We start from the raw sequence: 25,706 nt of genomic DNA on the forward strand, positions 1-25,706 counted from the left end.
CATGTAATACGATTCTGCTCAGGAGAAGTGGATAGCAAAGCTGCTCTTGAATGCAAGAAGATATGTGTGTGTGTATATATGGGAGAGAGTGGTGCACTTCATGTTTTCAAAAGTAGTAACTCTTCTGCAGTGAAAGCAGCATTTCAGGAAAGTGGTGAGGCAGTGCAGGGCACCCTCACAGCCGCACTCACGGCTAAGGTAGACTTCCAACAGCTTACCTCCCCGCAGACCAGGTACCAGTTTGAAGTTTGGGGCAGCCTGCTTGTATCTTTTTTTTGCGACCACAGCTCTCTGCTGCTGCAAGCCAAGCAAGGCTCACACCCACATCGACAACCTGGGGCCTGAGCAGAGCGCCGGAAGACTTTCTTCTGCACCCTGACTTGAATGATCGCCCTGTCTTAGGCAACACAGAGGAGAAAGTTGCTTGGTGAGAAATCAGCAGGTTAGGACAAAAAGTTGGTGGGTGCTTGTGGGAATAGAGATCTGGAAGAAGATGTGTCATTGGCAGCCCTGATCAGAGAGAGAAATGGATGGGCTGGTGTACTGTTTTGGGCTGGAATAGAGTTCATTTGCTTTGTAGTAGCTTGTGTGGTGCTGGGGTTTGGATTTGTGACCCAGTGTTGATAACATAGGGATGTTTTCCTTACTGCTGAGCAGTGCTTACACAGAGTCAAGGCTTTTCTGCTTCTCACCCACCCCACCAGCGAGCAGGCTGGGGGTGCACAAGAAGTTGGGAGGGGACACAGCTGGGACAGCTGACCCCAACTGACCACAGGGGTATTCCAGACCATAGGACGTCATGCTCAGCATATAAAGCTGGGGGAAGAAGAAGGAAGAGGGGGATGTTCGGAGTTACGGCATTTGTCTTCCCAAATAATAATTATGTTGATGGAGCCCTGCTGTCCTGGAGATGGCTGAACACCTGCCTGCTGATGGGGAGTGATGAATGAATTCCTTGTTTTGCTCTGCTTGCACATGTGGCTTTTACTTTCCTCATTAAACTGCTTTTATCTCAGCCCACGAGTTTTTGCACTTTTACCCTTCCGATTGTCTCCTTGTCCCACTGGGGAGGGGAGTGAGCGAGCGGCTGGTGGGGCTGAGCTGCCCACCGCAGTTAATCCACCACAGCGGAGAAGATGGAAAAAGGGCAAGGATCGTGGGACAAGGAAACTAGAAAAGTCTGAGAGGCACAGCCTGGGCCTGGTAAGGGTAGAGAATAAAATGGAGAGGAAGGGAGGGAGCAGGACAGGCAGAGGACAGGAGGTATGGGGGCATGGTTACAGTAGCTGGGTGGAAGAGCCTGGGACCATTAAAGCACAGCTTCCTGCAAAGCCCTGAGCTGCTCCTACAGCCCCCAGATCTACCTTTCCTCTGTAAACCCATGGGCAAAGCGCTCCCTCCCCGTTTCGGGTTGGCCGAGGAAGCGGAGGAGCTTTGCTTGCCATCCCTCCGTTACCTCGAGAGGTCACGGTCTGTGCCAAACCCGAAGGCAGCAGCTCAGATGATGACTCACGGGGGTGTCACCATGATGCCACACAACGGAGTTTCCTGTGCTGGGAGTGTAGTTCTGCTTTCACTCTCACAGTAGTAAATTACAGGATTGAAACAGCAGCAAAAGAACAAAGTTACGCCTCAAAGTTGGGAAGTGCCAGGATTGAGTTTCTTTGCCGCTTTTATTGCCCTACTTCCCTTCCACTCCCCTATTTGGTGGTCCTAGCATGAAATCACCGTTTATTTCAGCTCCTTCTCTTCCCTGGCACAAGGGGAGCTGCTCTGGCCATGAATCAGCGTGGTGCAATGAAAGAAATCCTGCGTAATTGATCTCTTGAGTTGCAGAAATTAGGCAATGCGTAGTGAGTGACATAGGGGCTGGAAGAAGAGAAAAGCTGACTGCTGGACGAGGCAGGCTATTGCTGCCCTGGAAAACAAGCACTCGTGGTCTCTGTGTGGAGTCCATGCGTGGGCTGGGTCGACCGCTCGGACTCAGCTGCCTACAGGCAGTCGCTTCCTCTAAGCACGTCGGTCAACAACTGCCTGACCCAGAGGCTTAGATTGATTTCCAGAAGCGAAGGACACTGTTACCAATGACGTCTCTTTGTACCACACATAAAGCATGATTATGATTCTGACAAATGAAAATGTCTCAGATTGAGGTCTCAGAAATACTGCTTTGGACTTCAGTGACTGCACCTCAGCTCCTTCTGTTTGATAAGCATAAAACATGTCCTTAGTTCACTGTGTGTCCTAAAAAGAAAGCAGTATTTATGAAGCACTCAAATACTTAAGTGCCATAGGAAAAATTGAAGAAACTAGTAATTCTGTCTTTGGAACGAGAGCTGGGTAGTGGGTAGTAACTAGGGTATGGAATAATGCATTCAAAAAGAAAGTTGCAATGAAATATTTAAAACACTGATGCAAAGATGCTGTGGGCAGTATAGTATGAGACAAGACAGTGTCATAATGTTTTACAATCACATCTGCAATAGGCCAAACTGGAGTTTCATGGATAACCTTAATTGGGTATTTTTTAAATTGAGTGCTTAGTTTTGTAGCCCTAAGACCATTCTTCAGCCACAATATTTTTTGTGTGTACAAGTGTTTAATATAGAAAAGAATAATAACCCAAGCAGGTGAAGAAATTACTTACCTTCCTCTACAAATTAATTTGATAGAGAATAAATCAGCAAAGCAGTTTTCTCACTTCAGCTATGCTTTTGTAACTGTGCTGTAGAGCAAAGTATCTCCTTTGGTAGTGAAAACATGTTTTACTTACTGACAATTTACTGATTGAATCTACTTGTCTTTAATTCAGCTACGTAGGGTGGACAGCATCATGCACACTAATTGTCAGGGCATCTGGTGTATGTGTGTAGGAATTTTTACTTTATTAATATCTAGAGAAACAAATAAGTTATTTGAAAATATCCATCAAATTTTATGTCAAAATCCTTGAGAAACTAGTATTGATGATGTTGCACACGGATTCCTGGGGAGCTAAATATTCTGGGTTAAAATATTTTACTTAACAAAAGAGATTCAGTAAAAACCTATCTGAAATCATGGTTATATTTTGTCTCCTACCAGAATGTCTGGAGGAAATTATTCTTTTTAATGTATTTGTAAAGAAACCTCAGAATAAGCAGAGCACGTTTGGCAAGTTCTGCACCACAGCAGGCTTACAACTAACTTTTCCAGATTGTATATTTTCAGGTATAAATAGAATTAGCATGGGGGGACTTTGGGGGGCAGGTGAGGAAAAGCGGACAAGCTGAGTGACAGCACCGCTGCTAGAAAAACTTAATGTCCAGGGAGCTCACAATCAAATATTTATAGCTTTATGGGCAACAAATACTCCATGAGACAAGACTACAAAGCAGTCCCGTGCTCAGGTATTCTTTTTGCTGTCACCCTATCCATTTCTTTCACCATACCCTTCTTCAGAATACTTACTATACTGTCAGCATTGTTATTGCCAATCCCACTGCAAACTAGTAAAATGGGGAATGCTATTTAATGCCTTTTTATGGATTTCTCTGTTGATTCCTATTCAAATATTGTGTTCATTTTAAATACTGCAACTGGTAAGGCAAGTAGGACTTTTGTTCAGGAACCTGTTTTCCAAATACATCATATTTAGAGATCTAGAAATAAAAAAAAAACATTCAGAAAACATTTTGATTCATTTTTAGGTGATTAGCCCAGTTTTCATATTGTACTTCAACTGCTAATTATCTTAGGAGATATTTTTGCCAGGAAAAGGCTGCACTATGAATAATTCTTTCAGTATTTCTGCAGATGCTGACTTCTGAGGCAACTGAAATGAAAGTGGCTCTCCGGAGGTGATCTGTATAAGATTTCCCAGCCAATAAAGCTTCTATCATCGCCAGATAGAGCCTGTTTTGTCCAACACCTACAGGGATGCTGGAAAGGGCAACTTGCAACCTCTTCATTAGGGTCTCTGGTGGCAATGCTGGGAGACCTGCTTCTCAACTTTGTTTCTGTAACGTTGCTATACAGCGCTGGTGTCACCCAGCATCTCAGACGCCACAGGGATCCAGGATAAATCTAACCCTCTGCTGCAATACACTCCTTTTTTGTATCAAATGTTTTTTTTAATCCTGGAGTTCAGTAGTTTGATGGCCGAAAGGGCTGTGCTGCGCTCTGAAGCGTGCTCTTGCCCCCGCAGAACAAAGCACTGCACAGGGAAGAAAGAAGAGGGTCCTTGTCAGCGCTGCAGGCAGGAGTGCACGACGGGCTGGTCTGCTCTACTCTGCTCCTGGTTACCATCACCCGTAGGACAGAGCGCAACACAAGCGCTCATTTATTGCTAGGTACCAGCTGTGCTTAATCATCCATGGGACTGTAAGAGATTCTCTTAGTGTCTGCCTAATCAGCAGCTCTGCCATTTATTGGGATATTTGGCCACTTCTGTTTGAAACCAGATTTATTAATACCAAACTTTAAACAAATTATCAACTATTACAAATATCCTGTGAATGCTTCCCTAGGATACTCACTGATAGGGGTTCTTAGAAAATATAAAATCCTTTAAGTACTCGGGCCTTCATCCAAATTTTCTGTTGCAAATAACACCAGGAATCTTTGGAACTCCAGATCCATACACAATTCATCATCTAATTCATTACTTCAAAATCTTGTATTTGGATTTAAAAAAAAAAAAAACCCACTTCAGTATTTTGGAATTGCGATGCTGTTATGTAAAAATCCCCACACAACTTTATATGTGTTTGTCTCTCTTACTGATTTTAAAGGTCCACCTGCTCTATTTGCAAGTATACCATTTGCTTTCCTAAAAGTCAGGAGAAACATGGCATCAGCCTTCAACACCTATCTTCATTTGACAGCTAGATGTCTGTGGTCAGAAGACATGCCATGGTCTTGCCACAGTCCTTTCTGTCAGATTTCCCTTAGTCATTAACAGCAAACCAAAAAACCCACCAAACAACAAACACCCACACCCCCCCCAAACCCTAACTGGATTGTAGTGACAAGTGTTCCAGTTATTTTCATGGCAGGGGAAAAGCAAGCTGTATTAACTCTGCTATTTCTAAACCCCAAGACTGCTTTTAGTTTAGGATGGTGTCACCTGGGAACAAGGATCTGCATCCACATCACACACGTACTGCAATATAGGGACCAAGATACAGCCTCGTCCCCCTCCCCACTCGCCTGGGCAGGGCACAGGGGCTGGCAGCTGCAGCACTGTACACTGCCCACAGATCAGACCCACACCCACACGTGCACTTAATGCCATCGCTAAGGTGTAGTCTAATTTCTTGATCAGTTTTTGATAGCATCTGTGCTTCCGAAGCTGCACAAGTGTGACAAATGGTTGAGGGATAAGAGTCTTCTACCACATCGGTAACATCCCCCCCTTCACCCCACCCCACCCCAGCAAACAAAACAAATGCCCCATACCTGGAGGCATTTCAGTGCCTGAATTATTAATAAAATAAGCATGATAATGAATAATCTATGTTAAGCATTTTCTTACCCTTTATTTTTTCATTATGATCAGAAGAGGAATATGATTAACAGCAGTTTAAACTTTAGCAGTACAATTTCAGTATTAAATATAAAACTACACTGCAAGTTGATGTATTTTAAAAATGGTTATGTATACTCTAGCCTTAAATTTATGTATCAAATACAAGTAACTCAATTGTTTCTTGCCTTGACAATTAACATATCTAACAAATTTCAACAAGCCAGACATCCATCTTTTCCATTAAAAAAAGTAAGCAAGCACACCAACTCTTATTCATAGCAAGGGGGTGTAAAGATTCAACACTTTCCTGAGTGTTGTGCAAAGAATAACAGGTTCAAGAAAGTCAGTTAAATAAGTGTAATGATAAACCTAAAGCTAAGCTGGAGGACCTTTTGATTAACTTCATATTTCATGTATTACTTGCATCAGTTGAGAGCAACATGAGTTACGGAACTTCCATGAAAACAAGCCACTTACAAGCAGGTGGTTAAGCTTGATCAGTTTATTAAAAGGATTATATGACACGGTTGCCTGCAATAGCAGGGGACTGGATCTGATGACCCAGGAAGTTCTCTCCAGTCCCATGTTTCTAAGCCATGCACCAAGCGTATCCAGCCCACACTTCCACATTTGGAAAAAGCCAAAGCCACACACACACACACTCACAGAAAAAAAAAAAATTAAAAAAAAAAAAAAAGTCCTTGATGACACTATTTAATTTCTCTAGATATTCACTATGCAGAAGGGAACAGAGCTAAAGTCCTGTACAGAGGATACATTTACTCAAGGTTGATGTGGTACTGAAGTCAGTTAATAATTAGATACCTCCAGGCAGATTCAGTTACAGGGCATACCAACACTGCACACTGCCAGACAATTTCTAATCAAGCCAAGAACCTCTTGCAGGAATGAGGTCTCTTTGCTAGCAAGCACAGAGCACACTGAATAAACTAAAAGCAGCTGTTCTTAAATGAACTACCCTACCAACCGTGAGTGAATGACAGATAGATGGTAAGAAGCATTTACCTACTAGACAAGATCTCTCTGCATACTCAGGCAGAAGAAGTAATTAGTTCAGAGCAGCAACCATTGCTCCTACCTTGCCTGTCTCTTGAGTACATTCTCTTTTAAAAGCTGGTCTACAGAATCAGTGCAGCCATTCTCAAGCACTACCAAAGTAGCAGTTTGCAGCTGCCATGCAAGACACTACTTTCAAATGGTAGTCAGACATTCCCATCATCATGGCCAGTTTGCTAGGACAGCATACACAGCCATAGCAAAAAGCCTTTGCAACAACTAGAGATCTAAACAATTGCCTACATTCAGCCCATCTAACTTTTAGGCACTTGGTTAAGGTGTCTGGGTCCCTCATCACCCAGAACTCCCCCCACCCCCCCAGGAAAAAATAAAATAAAATAATTTTTAAAAAAAAAAAATCACTGAAGGCAGATAGTCTCAATTGCCTTCTGGAGGTGTCTCTTGACCCCCACTGAGCAAAGCTGCATTTCAAGCAACCAAGTTCTTAACACAGGCACCTCAGTTAGACAGGATGAATGGAGACTTGCATCCCTTTCAAGAGATAGTATCAATACTCTCCAAAACCAAAGGCAATTAAGCAATTAAGGTTTGCAACTCCAGTTACGTTTGGAAACAAACTTACAGTCAAGTAATTAAGCTGTAGTCCCTCCCTCCCAAGCATAAAAGCCTTCCACATGGAGGCTCTGCTATTAAAAAAAAAAAAAAAAAAAAAGCATCCTTCTTTCAAACAAAGAAGAGTGGTCATAGCTGCTTTGCCACTCATTCATGGGGAAGCTGAAGGATCAGAGAACACCAACTCAGAGACCTGGAATGACTAAGCACTGCTAGTGCATGCAAAGCAGAAGTAACAAGATGGTTTTTAAATTAACCCTAGTCCTCTTCTCCACCCCACAAAATTCATGCAAGTGTTTGAGAAGATAGTCAAGATATAATAGCCCCAGTTTCCAAAAAGGCTTAGTGTTTGGGGTTTGGTTTTTTTTGTTTGTTTGGTTTTTTTTACATATTGTAAAAGAAATGTCCTTTTGTTTTCTTTCTGTGGGTAGAGAAATGCATTTTTGGCATATTTAAGAATCATAGGTATCTATGAAATTCATGCTGTTTAAGTTCTCCAACTAGTTTCTATAATCTGTCAAAAAAAACATAAGCAACCTATACATGTTTCCCCAGTATTGACATGCATGGTCAGAGCTCTCCACTTTAGTGAAATGGTGTTACTTCTGTGCTGATAGTTGACGAGTCAGCATTACACGACTTTGAGACCAACTAAATTAACATTGTCGTAATATGAAAGGCAAGCACAAGTTCATTTATTTATAGCAAAGGTCTTGGGTTACAGGAGGTCAGTTCTTGCCATCTTGAAAAGATAGGGGATAACTTATTGCATACATGTGCATTATAATTTAGCAGCAAGTCATTCATAGAAACACTTCCCTCCTACTGCTTTTTTGGTTTATTATCTCAATTATATATATATTTTAGCTTTACAAAGCATTTAACACCACCTTTAAGTTAATGGTCTTTTATTGGAAAAAAAGACTAGCATTTACAACTTGGAATGGACATAAATTGTAATATCTTGAACAGCGATGTTGATAGTTGTGCTGAAGTCCACAGGCTACTCCGCCAGCTCCAAGTCATGGTACAGAAGGTTTTAAAAATATGAGAGTCCAAAGATGCTCCCTTGGTGAAGGTTTCTTTTAAAAATTTTGTGAACGGTAACAGCCCGACACCCGTTTCACTATAGTGCAATGCAGACAATGTTAAACCAGTATTTTAACACAGACATGCCATCCATAGTTAAGATCATCATATTTTTGGAGCACACTGCTACGTACAGGAAAACCATTCAACCTTTAGGGCATTTTCTCTAAGTTTTGCATCCTTCAACCATTTTGCTGCATACCATCCTGAGGTATAAACCAATTTTAAAGTAAACCAGCTATGACAATTTATACTACAAATTGAACTAGAATCCACTGTTGAACAAAAGAGTGGATCCTTTAGGTTGGTTTTTTTTTTCCTTTTAATACAAATGTCTGACTGTGCTCAATTGTCAAGCTGCATGCATGAAAAACTGGCCAGCCCAAACAGTGTAATAGTCATTAGCAAATGGAACTTTTGAGTTCACTAAGTGCTTCCTTTTTTTTTTTTAATTTTCAAGGTAGTACAATTATTTATATTGTAAAACTGATGTTTAACTTTATCTTTTGGGGACAGGACCACCAACCATTACATGCAGTTTGTGGACAGAAGGTATTTTGACATTCAGTTTTGCTATACAGAAACAGAATGAATAAATGAACATTTTTTTGCAAGAGGTAAGTAAAAGATTCAATTTGATTCTTCTAGAGGAAAAAAGGTGTAAAGGAGGTCTCTTCACTTTGCAGTCATCATCTGTACGAATTCTGAAAAGATAAAAAGCCACTGTGATTTATTGTCTCCAGAGTGCTTAAACTGGTAAGTCTCAAACACGTTTGACATAAAGACCCCTTCACTGCATCTAAGTTTTTGTCCACAGAAGTAGACAACTGAATAAACTGGTGTCTCAAGTACTAGAAATTAATGCCGTATGCAACAGACTTTCACTCAATCCCAGTAATGGTTTTGAGTCAAGACAAGCATCTTTTTACCTTCATAGTTGACTTGCCCATCCCCATCAATGTCTGCTTCTCTGATCATTTCATCTACTTCTTCATCTGTTAGCTTTTCTCCTAAGTTTGTCATAACGTGACGTAGTTCTGCTGCACTGATATAGCCATTGCCATCCTGTGAGGAAAGAGTTGCACAAGATCACAATCAACAATCCTGACATTTCCCATAACTGCTTCTGAACTAGCCTTATGGCACTTGGGACAGATATATAGACTCAGTACACTGTATAACCCTACAATATGTACTAGTCCATTGCCTTACAGAGCATGCATGCCACTGTACCTTTCTATACAATTATAGTCCTGTAAGAGTAACTGCATGCCTGATTTGTAACTGTGGTAAGGTATTTTTAATGCTTTTAAAGAGCTTTCAAAAGTAAACCCAGAAACAAAGTGGTTTTTGTTTAGTGCCTGCTGCCTAAACAAGGCAAAAAAACCCAAAAGACCAATTTCCCCACCAGCAAGAATAAAGTCAGCTTTCTCTTTCATGTAATACTACCTCTATAACCAGACTGCAGGTGGCTAGGTTAGGCTTCTTGGATAAGATGATATAGAACAAGCCTTCAAAGAAAGCATTTAAATTCTACTCATAAGGAGTTGTGAAAAGCTTTGGCAGGGGGGGAGGGGAAGACACTTCTAAGTCAATGTTCCCATTAGTAATATCCAAACCTAGAGCTCATCCCTAGCCATCTCAGAAATTGTCCTCATCCATATACAGGAAGAATACACTAGCTTAGTGCAGGAGTTCATACGGCCATCACCAGTAGATAAGCTACTTCAGTGGCTTTAAACGCAAATCCAGTCTGTAGAAATAACCCCACAGGGTAGATGAAGTACTAACCAAACAATTGAACACCAGCATATTTTCAGCTAGTACTAGAGTCTGCCACTTTTTTCCATAAAAAGAAGTTGTAAGGCCTTCTTCCACATATGCATATGCATCAGCTTAGCAGCTGCACCAGCCATTACTCAACACAATTCTCTCATAACATCTGTCATTTCCAAGCAATCCAAAGAGGGGAATCCCTGTTCTAGAAACAATTGACCTTCACCATGTATGCCCAAGTTATCCTCAAAGACGACTGAGGTAGCTGAGCTCTTTAAGTTTTCCTGAAAGCAACCTCAAAGTCCACACCTTGGAAATGGAACGTGCAATACTTCATGTCCCTCTAAATACTGATGACATCATCTTAGCTTCAAAAGCTTCCATAAAGTAGTATAAAACCTTGTGCATCCATGCAAACATTTCCCCATTCCCCCAAAGTCGGAAGGTATAGAAAAATCCCACCCCTCCCCCAAAAAACCCCAACACCCCACAAACATCAAGTTCTGTTCCTCTCTGCTCCTAAGAAAAGGCCAGAAAGTTTTCCTCATGGATGACCTAAAGCTTAGACCTGCTGTGTAAAGCAGGTAGAACCAGCCTGCAACAGTCCTGGTTCTGCTCCCAGAACAGTCCCTGCTCTGTTTCCAATTCCTCTGCTTCTACTAGAGGACTTTTTTCTCTCTTCTTGTCTAGAAGGATGAAAACACTGAGGAAAAAGATTATCATCATTACTACTTCTAGAGAGTATTTTTACTTTTATTAATACCTTGTCAAAGACTCGGAATGCCTCACGGATTTCTTCCTCGCTGTCTGTGTCCTTCATTTTTCTGGCCATCATGGTTAAAAATTCAGGGAAGTCGATAGTGCCATTGCCTTAATGAAAAGAAACTTCCAAAAATTAAACTTCCATGCTTTTCTTTAAAAAAAAAAATAATCTGGCATTTAACTTAGCCAGGGACAAGATTGACAGATCCTCTGTAAACCATTCTTATAGAAGAACTGGATCTTCTCCCTAAATTACTACCACTGCCTTTTTGCTATTACAATGTGCAGTAGCCACTGTCATTGCAGTGTTTCAGCACAACCAAATCAACTGTTGCCTTCTCTCCAGGTCAAGCCATACCATTTGCAACCCAAGTTGCAAGTAAAATGTCAGTCTGATGCTTCAAGGTTAACCAATACTAAGACTTATCTTCACTTCAAATCACTCCCCAAAATAAATCGTTTAGTTTCTTTAGAAGCTCCAACTGCTGTGGGAGACTCCAGGAAGGAATGTATTATAAAGCTGGTACTATAAATCCAGGATATCTAAAATTTGAGAAAATTACACTTCACTAAGCTGCTCATAAATACTTGTTCCTTGTTAAAAATCAACTTCCTCATCAACATGTTGTACACCAGAGAAGTAATGAACCATTTTAAGGGGCAACAAGGATCTTCAAATTCCTGTGACATGAAAAAAGCTGCCATTATTTGGTATTTCTGATAAGCTTAGCAGTAGGTATTCTTATAGGTATTTCACTGCAAAACTGAAAAACCCTAGTAACATCCAGGCCTTACCCCTAAGACTAAGTTCTTGACTCAAAGTAAGGATTCAAACTTCAGGCTGCTCAAAGCTATGAGAAAAATGGTATTATGAATAAACAAGTTCTTTAAAACAGCAGAAACTAGGTTTGTATAGTCAGGATTCACCCCTATATGCCAAAAACCCCCACATTAAATAGTTCACTGTGTGACTAAGATCTACGCATTGCTTGAGGGAAACATACAAACTCATTGGGTAAGTATAGCAAAAAAAGCTAAATAAATGCAGTTTAAGAAAACCTTTGCAGCTTAGAGATTCCAGATTGAGACATACAGAGCTATTTATCATCATGGCCAGCTTTATCTACCAGCTAAATCCAAATACGGGTCTTGTACTCAGCTTTAAAAAAATCCTCAATGAACATGAAGACTAATAGCAAAGCATTCTGCCATAAAACAAGTTTAAACAGATGGGCAGGCATACTTATCTGAAGTCCTCAGTCTCCCTTCATTTTTAATCTACCAGTGAAGTATTGTGGACCGCAGCCTAGAGAAGCCACTATACACAAATTCTGCGTAGCACTGCAAACCCTGAAGTTTTTCCAGTATCTGCATCCAAGAGTTAGCAATTAAGGTCAACTTACACTTTTAGGAAAGTAGTTGTAATTAACGTAGTCTGATAATCAGATAATCTATACTCTTGCCAACATACTTTCACTCTTCTTTTACAGAGATATGAGAGACAAATCACTACCACAACCAACATACAAGATCAAAGCCTTGGCATCGCTAAGCAGGGGAAAGCATTTTTCCTTTTTGTAACTGATAGCCTGTCAAATTTCAGAAACAAAATGCACAGTTACCCTTTCTGGCATCCATTTAAAATAATTCTGATAGACTTGATGCAGGAAGGTTTTTCTGCTTTTGCCTCCAGTCCCTCTCCCCTGTCTATCAGTGATCTGATAGACTACATTAGACTATGCAATCTCTCTCCCTGTTGCGTTTTCAATTCTTGGAAGTTTAGCTCTATTCCACTCCTACCACATTTTTGGCCTAGACAAAACCACAGACATTAATACAGCTATTAAGACCAACATGGGCTGACGAAACATGTATAGAAAAGCTGGGTGAAAACACAGGTTAACAGCAGGTCAGGGCAAGTCAGATTGCAATAGGAAGCCTGTGACCCATAAAATATTAAAGACAAACAGCATAACTTTGTCTCTGCCCATCCCTTTTTTTAGATTCTCACTAATACTGCTAGCATCTTTGCTGCGCAGAGATCAATCAAAAAATTGACACCCCTCTGAGTTTAGATTCTATTGAGTATTTTGAAACTGCTTCAAGAGATCCATGTCACAGAATCTTCTCTATGCAGTCCAAGCCCAGGTGTGGAGGTCATACATACTCAAGATGATCACAGCACTAGTAACTATTTTTCCAACACTTACCATCAGCATCTACCTCGTTGATCATATCCTGCAATTCTGCTTCTGTTGGATTTTGACCCAAAGACCTCATGACAGTTCCCAGTTCTTTTGTTGTGATAGTACCATCACCATCTTTGTCAAATAGGGAAAAGGCTTCCTTGAATTCTAGAGGCAGAAACAGTCCCAGTGTTTAGTAACATCAACAACATGAGAAAACTGCATACTAAAAATCCACTCCACAGACAACGCCTGGTACAATTTTAAGTAACATTTTATCTAACTGTCCACGTATTGAGAGAATTAACACTCTCAAATATTAATAAAGAATTACTTACAGTACCAACACATAATCTGCATAGTATATTCAAACTTATTTCATGTGGCTATTATCTGCATTACAACATCATCTTGCTTGAGGCACAGTTGCACCATAAACAGCAGCTGCTTGGGCTAAGCTAAGGGACCCACTGGGTTCCCTTCACCATTAACAAACTTACAGAAACAATGAGTGCTGTCATTTACAACTTATTTGTAAGGCAGCAGACAATAAGAACTGATGTCAGCCACAAGTGGGTGACTGGTCTCCAGAAGGTCAAATAATGCCCCTTCTCCTAAATCAGTTTGAATTACAGACACTCTGTTAGAAGTTATTTACAAGACACTGGCTTATATTAATGTGTAATAAATCCATTTTAGGTTTATTTGTTGCCATTTCATTTCAAGTTTATCTTCACTTTATTGAAAAGAAAATAGTACCTAGGTCTGCTTTGACTCCAAGTTCACTTGAGTCTAGCAATTATTTCTGTTTGCAAGAAATCTAGAAGGACTTGGCTCAAGTCTGAAAGTCTAAAAAAATCATTATCTGTAGTCCAAGGAACAAGCAGTCTAAATTAAGAGGCAATGAACCAGTAATCTTCTGGAATGTTGTGTTGCATTTTTGTTGGGGTTTTTTTTTGGTTTTGGGGCAGGGGGGGTGTCTGGGGTTTTTTTGGTGTTTTTTTTTTTAAAGTGCTTTTTTTAAAAAAGTGTTAGTACAGATTTGAAGTTGTCAGAAAGCTTTTTTCCCCCATTATGTTTGACATAATATATTTTCTTTTAGTCACAAGGAATTAGTGAAAAAAAATAATCATTTCTCAAGACACTTACCAGCAATCTGTTCTTCAGTCAGCTGATCAGCCTACACGAAGAATAGAACATTTTAGAATATTGTTTACCTCTAGCTATGGCAAGCCACAAGACACTTCCTTTAGATTTCAGTAGTGATTTATCATTACTTTTACACAGCCACTTCCAACCCCTGGAATTCTGCCTCTGCAAGGAGATTCCACTCACCTACATCATGCATCCGTTTCCAAAAGCATATAAGCTAACTTGTTTTGAAACTGCACATGAAGAACCAGACATGCCATCCTTCGACTTGGGAGAATCCAATTTGGTCAAGTGAAGGACACAGGCCAGGCTCCTTGCAATTGGCCAGAGAGGCATGAAATCCTTAATGACATGTGTTTGGGGTTTCACATCACATCAGACATGATTTCCAGCAGTACAGTGACCCTAATACTGCGTGGGGGTATTTGCACGTTAGCAGACTAATGACAAGCGTGCCACCTAGTGATCTAACACCACTGAAGTCTGCCCTCCCCCACCACACTGCATCGAGTATTAGCCTACGGTAACAGAAGGGACTGTGCTGTGATATTAAGAGGCATTCCTACTCGGCATTATGGAGATTTTTGCCATCCCTGACAAAGAAAATGCCAGTTTTTCAAGCATCACATTATTCTTCCATTCAGCCAAGCAATTTAAGGTGCCTCCCCACACTGATATGCGGGTTGTTTTATGCATCATTTTAAGTGGCAAGATTTAAAATGCCTGCTTATGACCTTCTGTACATCAAGAGGCCACTGCTGCATCCAAAGGTATACAGCTCAGTGGGCAACTAAATGGGCTTTCCCAGAGCTTAACTGTGCTAACCACATCCTTCCAGAAGCCTCTCCCTTCTGTATGGATAGAGCATCACAAAAAGCTCGCTGTTTGTGGACTCAAAGGAGCTAACCCGTTCTTTATGGAAAAATAGGAATTTTCCTAGTAATTAAAAAAGAAAAAGCACCTGGATTTTACACACCTAGTCACAGATACTAGAGAATACAAAGTACTAACTCCTTTTAAACTCACTTTATTGGACAGCTTTTACTAATAGAACAGACAATTTTGTAGGTCAGAGAAAGCAGGCATCTTGTGACCCTTTTGTCCTAAAATACTATTATTCAAGTATAAAAACCACTTAACTGCAGTAAAGAATAATACAATGGAGAATTAACAGGCTATACAATCTGTTAAGCTCTTGCACAGCGGAACAGAGTAGGATTGAAAGCCTGCTGTATGTTAAGTGCCATACACAGATTTCACCTGTGAATAGGTGTTGGGGTTGTTTAGGGGTTTTTTTATGTTTTAATGTATGTATGTAATGATTAAACAATTCCCCATATGCACGGGGGGGGGGGGAGGCATGTAGAAATGCTAACAGCTAGACAGTTCAAATTTAATAAGTCTTCTTTAATAACAGTAGAAAACTTGTGTTCCAAATCCAGTTCAACTCTCTGCACTCTATTTGTGATTTTCCAGAAAATGCGAGGTTTTATGTAAATTCCTTGTATAATCTTTAAGTAACAGACTCAATGCCCTGCAGAACAGGAAACGGAGCCACACCTCGGCAAAAACCTCCAACCCACAGCACCGGCTCATTGCCCCATTAGTCGGAGCTCTCTGGATGTTTCTAAAAATCGGATTTCGAATTAAAAAAAATAAAAAATAAACCAACCAAGTTCACACACACGGCGATGCCAGAAGCACGCAACCCGCCCCTAAACCGCCATGGGGTTCACCTTCCCAAGCAACAGGCACCACCGTCGCCCGCTCGCCCGAGCTACAGGACAAAGGTACCCAGGGCTGGAGCCATCACCCCACCCAGCCAAGTCATCAGATCCTGTCCTGGTGATGTCAGCCTTCCCCGACGGGAAGGGGAGATGGAGAGACAGAGCCGAGGAACACCCAGATTGCCAAAATGCGATTAGAGGAAAGCCTGCAACCGTTCCGCCGCTCTCGTAGGAAGCGAAAAACCGCCGGGAAAATCCCAGCCCTTCCTCTTGCCCTCTTTCGCGAGGAGCCCGGGCCGGCATCGCAGCGCCCGGCGGCCGGGGCACGAGGTGAGCTGCTCCCCAAGCCCACCACCGGCGCGTTTCGCAAGGCGAGGCGGAGGCTGGCATCGCCCGGGCGGGGGAGCGGCAGGCTCCCGGCCCGCCGGGCGCAACAGGCGCCCTTCCCGGCCAGCGGCCGGCAGCCACCCACTGCTGCAGTGCGTCCCCGTTTCCCCTCCCTCTCCAGCCGCCGGCCACACCACGTCCTCATCCTTCAGCCGGGAGGGCGCCTGGGCTCCGCAGCCAGCCCTCCCCATCCCCTTCCCTCGGCGGCGGCGGGGGGCAGCGGCTCTTCCCCCGCAGCCTTCCGGGGGAGAGGGAACGCTGCGCTCCCCCCGCCGAGCCTCCCATGCGGGCGTTGGGCCGTTTCCAACCGAACAACGCGCACTGCGCCCCGGTCCGCCCCCCCCCCCAAGCCGGGGGGTGCGCGCGGGGGCCGGGGAGGAAGAGGAGGAGACATGATGTAATGCAGACACCGATGGGCTCCGCCGCCGCTGCTGCGTTTTTTGGGGGGGATGGAGGGGGAGGGGGGGCGGGCGAGGGCGCAGTAGCTGCAGCGCGGTGCCCTCCCCCGGGCCGCCCCCCCCGCTCCCTGCGCAGTGCAGCTGGTGCCCGAGCCGAGCGGGATCCCCGCCCGCAGACCGGCGCCCCGCCCGGCACGGCCCCCACCCCGCAACGCGCGCTGCCCGCCGAAGGGGCCGCGGCCCCGGGGAGACGCGCCCGGCCCTTTCCGGAGGGGAGCGAGCGCCGCATGCGGGGGAAGGCGAGGCGGGGCCGCGGCGGGAGGGCGCGGGGCCGGGGCGCCCACACGGCAGGCCCCGGGGAAAGGGGAAGGAAGCGGCGGAAGAGGAAGGGCCGCAGCTCCGCGGCGATCCCGCGCAGCGCGGCGGGGGGGCGTCCGCAGCCACCAGCCCGCTCGGCCCCCGGGGACCCGGGCGGGAAGGGCTGCGGCCTCCCGCCGCCCCCTCCCCGCGGGGCTCTCTTCCCCCCCCCCCCCCCCCCACTCCTCCCCGGGGAGAGCCCGGCTCCACCGACCCCACCGTCCCCGGCTCCGCAGCGAGCCTCCTGCGCGCCAGCCCAGGCACCCCGCGCCGCGGTCGGTCGGTCGAGCTACCTACCATGGCGCGGCGGCGGGCCCGGCGGCGGCTGCACGAACTGCGCGACCACGAGCGGCGGTGGCGGCTGCTGCTGCTACCTCCTCCCCGGCGCGGCTCAGGGAAGTGCTAGGGATGTGAGCCTGCGCCGCCCCGCTATATATGTAGGGCTGTATCCCTCCGCCGGAGCGGGGCCTTTTTCTCTCCTCCCCGGCGCGGTATGTGTGAGGGTGACTGCGGCGAGGAGCCCTGCCCCCTCCGCGGCCCGGCCCCTCCCCCGGCGGGCCCGCTCCCCCCCCCCCTCCCCGTCCGCCCCCCCCCCCCCCCCCGCTCCGCAGCCGCTCGCCCCCAGAGGCGCGGCCGGCGGCCGCCTGCCCGCTGCGGGAGCGGGGGCCGCGGAGGGCTCCAGCCCAGCGGTGCCCCCCCCCCCCCTCCTCCCGCCGTGCTCCTCTCCCCTTTCCCTGTCTCCTCGCCCCTTGAGGTAAGAGCCACGCAGGGACAGGCGGGTGAGCAGCCCCCCCGCCCGAGGGAGCGGCCCCGCTCCCGGGGCGACAGGGCTTCAGCCCGCCATCCCGTCCTTCTCCCCGCTCCCAAGCCGGGCGGCGAGGGGCGAGGGCAGCCTGGCCCCGGCAGTGGCCATCTTCCGCCGAGCGCTGGTGCCGGCGGAGACCGCGGCGGGCGGCCGGGCCGGCGGGGAGAGAGCTGCCCGCCGCGGGGCTGCGTCACCGCGGGGACCCCGCCGGCCCCGCGTCGAGGCGGCTCCCCATCTCCCCGTCGGTCTCTAGGCTGGGACCCCCGGGCGTGAGGGGAATCTCGGCCCAGTTGGTGCTTTTTTTTTTTTTTTTTTTTTTTCTAGACAGCATCCCCGCAGGCGGTGCGGTGGCCTGCCCTCCCCCGGGGAGCCCGGAGCGGCACCTGAGAGAGGATGATGGCACGGGGGGGGGGGGGTGGTGGTGGTGTTGCGTTAATAAAACACATTCTTCGGGGAAATCTGAACGACGAGGGGGCTACGACAGAGACTGTAAAGCCGGTATGCTGAAGCGAGCACAGCTGCCGGTTTTCCATCGTAGGGCTTTGTCAAGCACCAAAATCTAGATGACAGTAAAATTCAATCCAGTTGACACTGACGTGTCACTTCAGCCCCTTCTCAGCAGAACGGCTGTAGCCTACGAGTGAGAGGCAGCAAAAGCATGTCCTGATGTCAAATGTTTTCTTCATTTCTCCTCTGTCTGGTATGGGTTTGAGGATTTTGTCCAACTGATAATAACCCAGGTAAATACTGTAGTATTCACACTGCACCTCCTTTAATAGGTATGGAAGCACAAACAAACGTGGACCCACACCGGAATCAAGGATTTTGGTTCCATTCATGACAGGTACCCATAGATTTTGAGCTTGCTTGTAGTTCAAGATATTTCTAGTTAAGGTTTTAGTTTGGGCCTCTCTCTGGAATGGGAGGCTAGCAGTATTTCCAATGTGATCATAATTCTGATGATCTGCTTGCAGTATAGCACTAAATCTTTTAAAATACATTTTTCTATTTTTCTGTTTTTGAAAAATCGTGTACTTTCAGTGTTTGAAATAAAGACATAACCAGTTGGTTTCTGTTTTAAGAATTTCAATAGCTCTGCCACTGAAGTTACAATTTATTTGTTTGCCTTTCTGGAACACAGTGATAGGTTGGCAAACACAACAGTTACCTGTTTACAATCTAGAAGGATTTCTCATAGCAAACAAAATAGTGCATTTAATGTGTCATAGTTTGGTCCCCAAACCATGCTAACATTTGTGTAGGAACTAGTGTATGAAATGGTGTCAGAAGCCAATTTGCAGCTGGCTAGTCTGAAAATGATAGGTTTATAGACAGCTTCCATTTTAGATGCAGAATGCCCAGCCTCCTATTTTTAATATACTTCTTTTTTTTAAACTACTAAGCAGTGACATTGGATTTTTTTTTTTTTTTGCTGTGGAAGAACACACAAATTGATCTTTTGTTTTCAAACCAGACCAACAATTTTAAGCTCTTATTTTCCCAGCTTAATTTCTTTCTGGAAAACATGGCACAATGTTTGATTGATGTGGGCTACAAGAGCTTTTGCTTGGATAAGTGAATCTTGGAACTCCCCAAGTCTCACAGGGATGTGTGAAGAACAATGTTCATGTACAAATCATTTACCTCCTTGTGCTTGTCTTATACAGGTGAAGATCTCATTATTGAAACACTGAATTCTATATAAATATTGGGCAAATAAATTTGTACAATTATCTCGCAAAGGTAAATAGCTAATGCAGTCTCATGGTCTTTGGCCAAAATGTTTCTAACGTGGAAGGCTGAAGGTATTATCAGGAGAATAATCCTACCAACATTTAAATGTGACGGTTTAGAATGTGGGTGCCTTACTTCAGTCTCTTTAAAGTTAATTTTAAGTGCATGTAATATGTTCTTCCATTGATCCAAACCTTCACTTCTTTAAAAGTGAAGGGATTAGATTTATCTGTTGAAGACGGACTATGAGACAAGTAATTAAAATTTATGTAGATTCTCTTACAAACTATCAGCATTACAGCGTTTAGACATACGTGAAGAAACTTGGAAATGTGAAGTAAAAAGCCACTCGGTCACATTCAATGAATGTTGCCAAAGATTAACAGGGCCTTTGAGTAGAAGGATTGCTGTGCATTTATTCCTTTTTCTTTTTTTTTTTTTTTTTGTGTCTCCTTTTGCTAACTCTTGATGGTTCAGTCTAATAATTAATTTATAGTAAAAATTGAATTTTAAAATAAAGTTACTTTTAAAGTAGTTTGGAATATAGTTACCTTGCTTTATTTAAGAAGAATTTCAGGATAATCAGTTAAGGTGCCACAGTTAGGTTCTGCAGTAGTTTCTGTATTTGAAAATATTTCACAGCTAATGCTCCAAAATAACATTCTGACTAAGGGGAATTTTTTCCTAATTTGACATATGGCAGTGATAAATGTAAACAAAACAGAATACTAAAGTTTTGCTGCTTATTTAATGTAGAAAAACCTCATCTAAACTGGCATCTGCCTGCTCCTTGTAAATTTGCTTTCACTCAATTGTACAGCTAGATTTTGATCAGTATTCTTTGTTCTCTTAAAAATTATATTCAGTTGTGGGCAGGCAAGAAATGCCCCTGTCATTCCAATGACATACAATGTCAAATGATTTGCCAGGATCTTCTACAGTCTCATCCAAAATCTCCTGGATCTCGGTGGGAGCTGGGCTGGGCCATGGAATTACTCAGTATTTGTGCCTAAAACCATAGAACTTGGCCATCCCATTGCTACAGAGCTTTTTTTATGAACGGAGGACTATGCGATAGCTATTAAGATGAATTTCTGATTGGGTATGTTTACTGTTCTAAATTATTTTACTCTCTATCACTAAGCATGCTTTTGTTGATTTGTGTTTAAGCTGTAATATTCACAAAAGATTATTTTATACATTTATTAGTTGCAGTGAAAGACTTGCAACCATTCTACCTACTATTACATTTCTAAATTTTGCCTTAGTATGACAGTGAGGTTACAGTGTTGGTCTCTGTTTCTGCAGAGACTTAACATGTCCATTCTTTGGGAGCAGCCTAAGATACAAGGAGGAGTTCTGTTAAGAACTCAGAAAAATAAGAAACCTTACTACTTACATGCAAGGTGTGCTTTTCAACCTTGGCTTTGTTAACGTAAGCACTGAAGAACATGGCCTCATACATATAAATCGTTTTCTCATATTATATATACATAAGTTAAAAAAAATCAAATTTAAAACATTTCACAGACATCTGCCCTGGGAGAATGGATGTGAGAACAGATGGACAGTAGTTTGTCACATCATTTAATGCACAGCTGGGAGGCTGATACTATGGCGATAAGCATAGATAACCAGTATATAATAAGTTAGAAGTGTAAGAAGCCAAAATCAAGTATATATGTGCGTGCAACATCTGTGCAACTGGAACAAATTCATAATTAGTTTTCATGGCTGTAATATTGCCAGTTATATGTGTGAACTACCCAAACTGGGTTTTAATTTGTTGTACTGCTTTTCAGGTCAATTGGAATTCTGTTGGTATATCAGAAAATAGTTTTTCACCCTCTCTATAAAATTCTGTTCCTATAGGCAATTTTGGGGGGGGACACTGTTTTCCACAAAATTAGTGTTTCTAAATGCCATTGGCAGCTGTGAAAATCTAAGCCAGTATCCTTATAAAAATACTCTTATGATTTTCACTAAGATTGCAAATAAGTGGGTGGAACTCCATTGAAATAAAAAGCTAGAACAGAATTGGATTTGACCATATTTATACAAGATGTGAAAATAAAAATTGCTTTAATCTTAACATTTAATTTTCTAGACCTGATAGCTCTTTTAAATGGGAACATACATGTTCCTGTAGATGACTGTTTCTTTTTTGAGAGAGAGAGAAGAAACCCAAAACTCCCCAATCTTTTTATATGCCATGATTTCTTTATATTTGCCTCATTCCCACTAGTGTGTATCAAAATCACATACAATTATGGATTTTCACTGAGCATTAAGCATTAGAAGGCCATCTATGTAATTTAATAATGGTAGTTGCTACCTATGTTGAGTGTCATCTTGTAAAGTTTTAGATGGTGATATGAAACTGATACAGCCGTAAGTTGGAACTAAATTATTTACACATTGCAATTAAATTAGTGAATCCTTTTCTATGTAGCTATGTAAATCGGCATCCTTGAGGCCCAATAATTTGAAGTGTTTCATGTTTTAATCTTAGGGCAGTTTGAGTTGGGAACCTTAAAGATCCAATCTTAAAAAGACTTGCACAGATGGTAATTACAGACCTGCTCCCATACATAAACCCAGTTATACATCTTGCAGATTAAACATTATAAAATAATTATTTTAAACCAAAGTGCTTTTCCTTACTTTTTTACACTTGAAATGTAAAATAAATGAAAAAAGAACAAAACTTTTTCACAGTCTTAAAAAACCAATCTTTCTTCATAGTCCTATGAAGAGTTCTCTAGAGACATTGGAGTATGTGAAAATAGGATTTTCCTTCTCAGTTTTTGTAATTGCCAGTTTCATAGGAAGGTAAACATTGGATGATTCATGATATAAACAGAAGTTACTCTTTCCATTTTTCTGTTGTTTATGTTTTGTTATTGTTAGTGTTTTTACAGATAAAAGCCAAATTGTATCCACTATTTTTCAAGAATCAAATGCAGAAGAGGACAGAATATTTAGATATGTGTCTGCTAAGTATTTAATATTTTTACACAGCATTGTCAAGCATACCTAGGTCATGCTTCTTCACTGTTGGATACATGTACGTGAACTATATTCCCTGATGATGATTCCAGTTAATACATCTGTCAAAGAAAAGTAATTTATTTTTACCACAAATATATTTTAAAATATTCTGTATAGAAAGATATGTATGAGAACAGTCATTCTAATGATAGGGAAAATTCTGTTTCTAATTTCAGTAGAGGGATTCCTCAAAATTTTAAATGATACAATGTAACAAACAAACAATTTTTAGTCAGATTCACCTTATTAGGAATAGCTTGAGGTTGCATTTCATTTCTTAAGAATATGCTGGAAAACTCTGTGGGCCAAAACCTGGTTTACTCTATAGGTTCAAATTTCTGTCTTAGAACTAACAGATGAAAGCTGAAGAGCTGTTGCTGTTAGCTACAGATTTTGAACCAACATATAGCGTATAATGGTATAATAAACAATGGTAAACAAATATGCTTCAGAATTTAGAAGAAAGGTTGGAAATTAGTTCATTCAACTCCAGTACCATTGTTTCTCATTTTGGTTTGTCCTATTTAACATAGAAAAAAAAAACCTTTGAGGATACTCAGGATTGCTCTTTTACATAATGGAAATTATTAAACGAGCCATTTGCATTGTTTTTTACACCTCTCCTTTGTCCATGAGTAATTCATTTTCATCTGAATATTCCTGTGGGGCAAACTGGGACATTAATTTTGCAGTAAAAGTCCCAGCTAAATTTAACTAATATATATATGAGAATATATATGACATAGGCAGACAGGCATGTAAAAATCCACAGATACATCCTCTAATGGCCAAGTCTCCCTTACTTAACCACAAATTGTAATTTTGTAGTAGGTCTATGTTAAAAAAAAAATTCTTTGGGTTGGGTAGGGCTGTCATAAGTCTTCATGCTACAGCTAGAGGTAAAAAATTCAACAACTCCACGTACACAGTTCAAGGGTGATCATAATTTTAAATCAGAATTGTAGTTTCCGGTACAGATTTTCAGCAACTGTAAACATGCCCTGAAGTCAATAAATCCATGTTAATTTGCATCAGTTAGGGATTTATTCTTCCCTTCCTTTCTCTCACACACCTGAAACACGAGGAGTTTCTATCAGTTTGTCAGATTCCTTGCGATAAGAAGCTACAAGATCAAAACCACCTGAGTTAATGGATGTCAAATACTGCCGTCAAGAGACATCCAGTATTCTAATCTGCCATACTATGGAGCTGGCCTGAGGTGAGAAGTATTATACACGCATACCAAATTACAGATGCTGGAAGCCAGAATCATTGCCAGGCGATACTCTTTTTCATTTGTCTTAAGTACATGAAGAAAGCTATGGAATCATTACACTTCTTCGGACAGCTATTTTATGTTGTTTGTGCTTGCCATCAATAGTAAACCCACCTGATAATGAAATAACTTCTCAAACTGCCTGATCACCATTTTTGGGGGGGAAAAAAACCCCTAAGTTTTTCAACAACCTTGAAGATAAGATGCGTTTCTAGTATCAGTTACCAGAAACTGTAAAAATAAATTCCAGTCTCCACAGCCTGTTGCTGGAGAGCTTGCCCCTCCCTCGGGAACCTGGCATGGCAGTACCTAGGAAATCCTCTAGTGAGGTCTGAGTAGACTTTTTAAAATTGAAAACAATTTTTAAAACAACAGGAACATCTGATGCCTCCAGAATCTAGGTTCTGATATCCCCCTTGAGGTTTCTCTTTGATCCAGTTCTTTGTCTAGAACTTTAGGTTTTTACCTTTGGGGGCACTAGCACAGGTGAAGTCCAGCCTCTTAAAATGTCTGACCCTCAGAGCATGCATGTGCCTCTGTCGTAAAGCACCTCGCATCATTGTTGAAATTCCACCAAGAAAACCCATCTTTCCTTGTAAACCTGGAAAATAGCTGTCCCATGGGGCCAGCTATTCTTCCCAACGTTTTTGTGAGGGTACAGTTCACATCAGCTACCTAATTAAATCTCTGTTCTGCCTGCCTTATTCTGAGGCTGTCAGCTTCTGTGAAGTAAGAATATGCCTAAAATCTGGTCTGTCGCAGGCATCTAGCACTTTGTGCACACCTTTCCTGGCAAGCAGCATTGACCTTCCCCACAGTATGGCTATTTGTTATTATTTTTGTGGTAGCAGAAGTATGCTAGATGCTAATTAAGTACTTATATTTAGTAAGTGCACTGTTATGTGCTGGCTGTGAAGCTGTCAGCAGCACTGTTAAAGAGCACAAGCCTAACACAAAGGTGCACTGCACCCAGGATGGGATTTTTATGCTATATAGAAGGGAAGTACATTTAATGAGTTTATTTTGGTTAGCCTTCAGTTTAGTTTTGAGTCTGCCAATACTGACATCATTTTTCCAAGCAGGGAGCACCATCTAAGACTTCTCTGCATCACTATCCTTGGGGTGGGCCTGTGTGTGGGCTGATGCAGTGCTCAGCACTCCAGATCATTTCACTTTGGCATCCATTCTGCTTCTGCTGTCTCTATCTCCATATTCTATTTTAGGTGCTTACAGAGCACCAATCTCCTTAACTAAAATATAACTGAAACAAGATATTCAGCATCAAATAAGCAAAAAGCAAAAGACTCAAAATAGTCTATTTTGTTATTATTATTATGGGGTTAAATCACTTAAGCATAGGTACCTTCCTACTCCTCCTCCCACTTCTTTCTTTAGTTTGTCTCATCTTGTTCTCTCCTCAGGGATGTACTGCTGGCCCGCAAGCTTCTGCAAAAAAAAAATGAACTCTGTTCCATCATGGGTCCATGGGTACCAAGTAGTCATCTTGCTTAATTCTTGCAAAAAAAAAAGTTATAATTTTGGCTGTCCTGAGATCCTCGCATCAATCCCTCAGCCTCCAGTGGGGCCAGGGAGCGTCTTTTTAGAGAGCGAACCTCTTTAGGCACCCTTGCCGGGCCCTCGTGCAGGTTGTTCCAGCTGGATGTTCGGCAAGGTAAGGGATGTCTCACCGCTGTCCCAGGCCAGCAACTGCAGCATTGCGTTGCCCTGAAGACACAGCTACATCTAGACCTGCACTTCAAAGTAAAGTGTATTTATTACTTGGTCTGTGGGTATGGGGAAGGGGGTGGATTTTCAACCAGGCATCCCAAAGGAAGGCTATGGAGGAA

General features: G+C 42.7%; 1 protein-coding gene across 1 annotated transcript; it reads right to left on the reverse strand.

The window, feature by feature from the left end:
- Positions 1 to 5,996: 5,996 nt before the first annotated feature.
- On the reverse strand, positions 5,997 to 17,445 carry CALM1 (calmodulin 1). The gene is made up of 6 exons (XM_069783653.1): positions 17,291 to 17,445; positions 14,122 to 14,152; positions 12,997 to 13,140; positions 10,788 to 10,894; positions 9,178 to 9,313; positions 5,997 to 8,952 (listed from the first exon to the last, which is right to left on the reverse strand). Exons 1-6 carry the CDS (start codon positions 17,291 to 17,293, stop codon positions 8,924 to 8,926), a joined length of 450 nt encoding a protein of 149 aa, XP_069639754.1. The 5' UTR covers positions 17,294 to 17,445; the 3' UTR covers positions 5,997 to 8,923.
- Positions 17,446 to 25,706: the final 8,261 nt, after the last annotated feature.

This window comes from Haliaeetus albicilla, chromosome 5 (assembly GCF_947461875.1).
Source record: "Haliaeetus albicilla chromosome 5, bHalAlb1.1, whole genome shotgun sequence".
NCBI classification, from domain to species: domain Eukaryota; kingdom Metazoa; phylum Chordata; class Aves; order Accipitriformes; family Accipitridae; genus Haliaeetus; species Haliaeetus albicilla.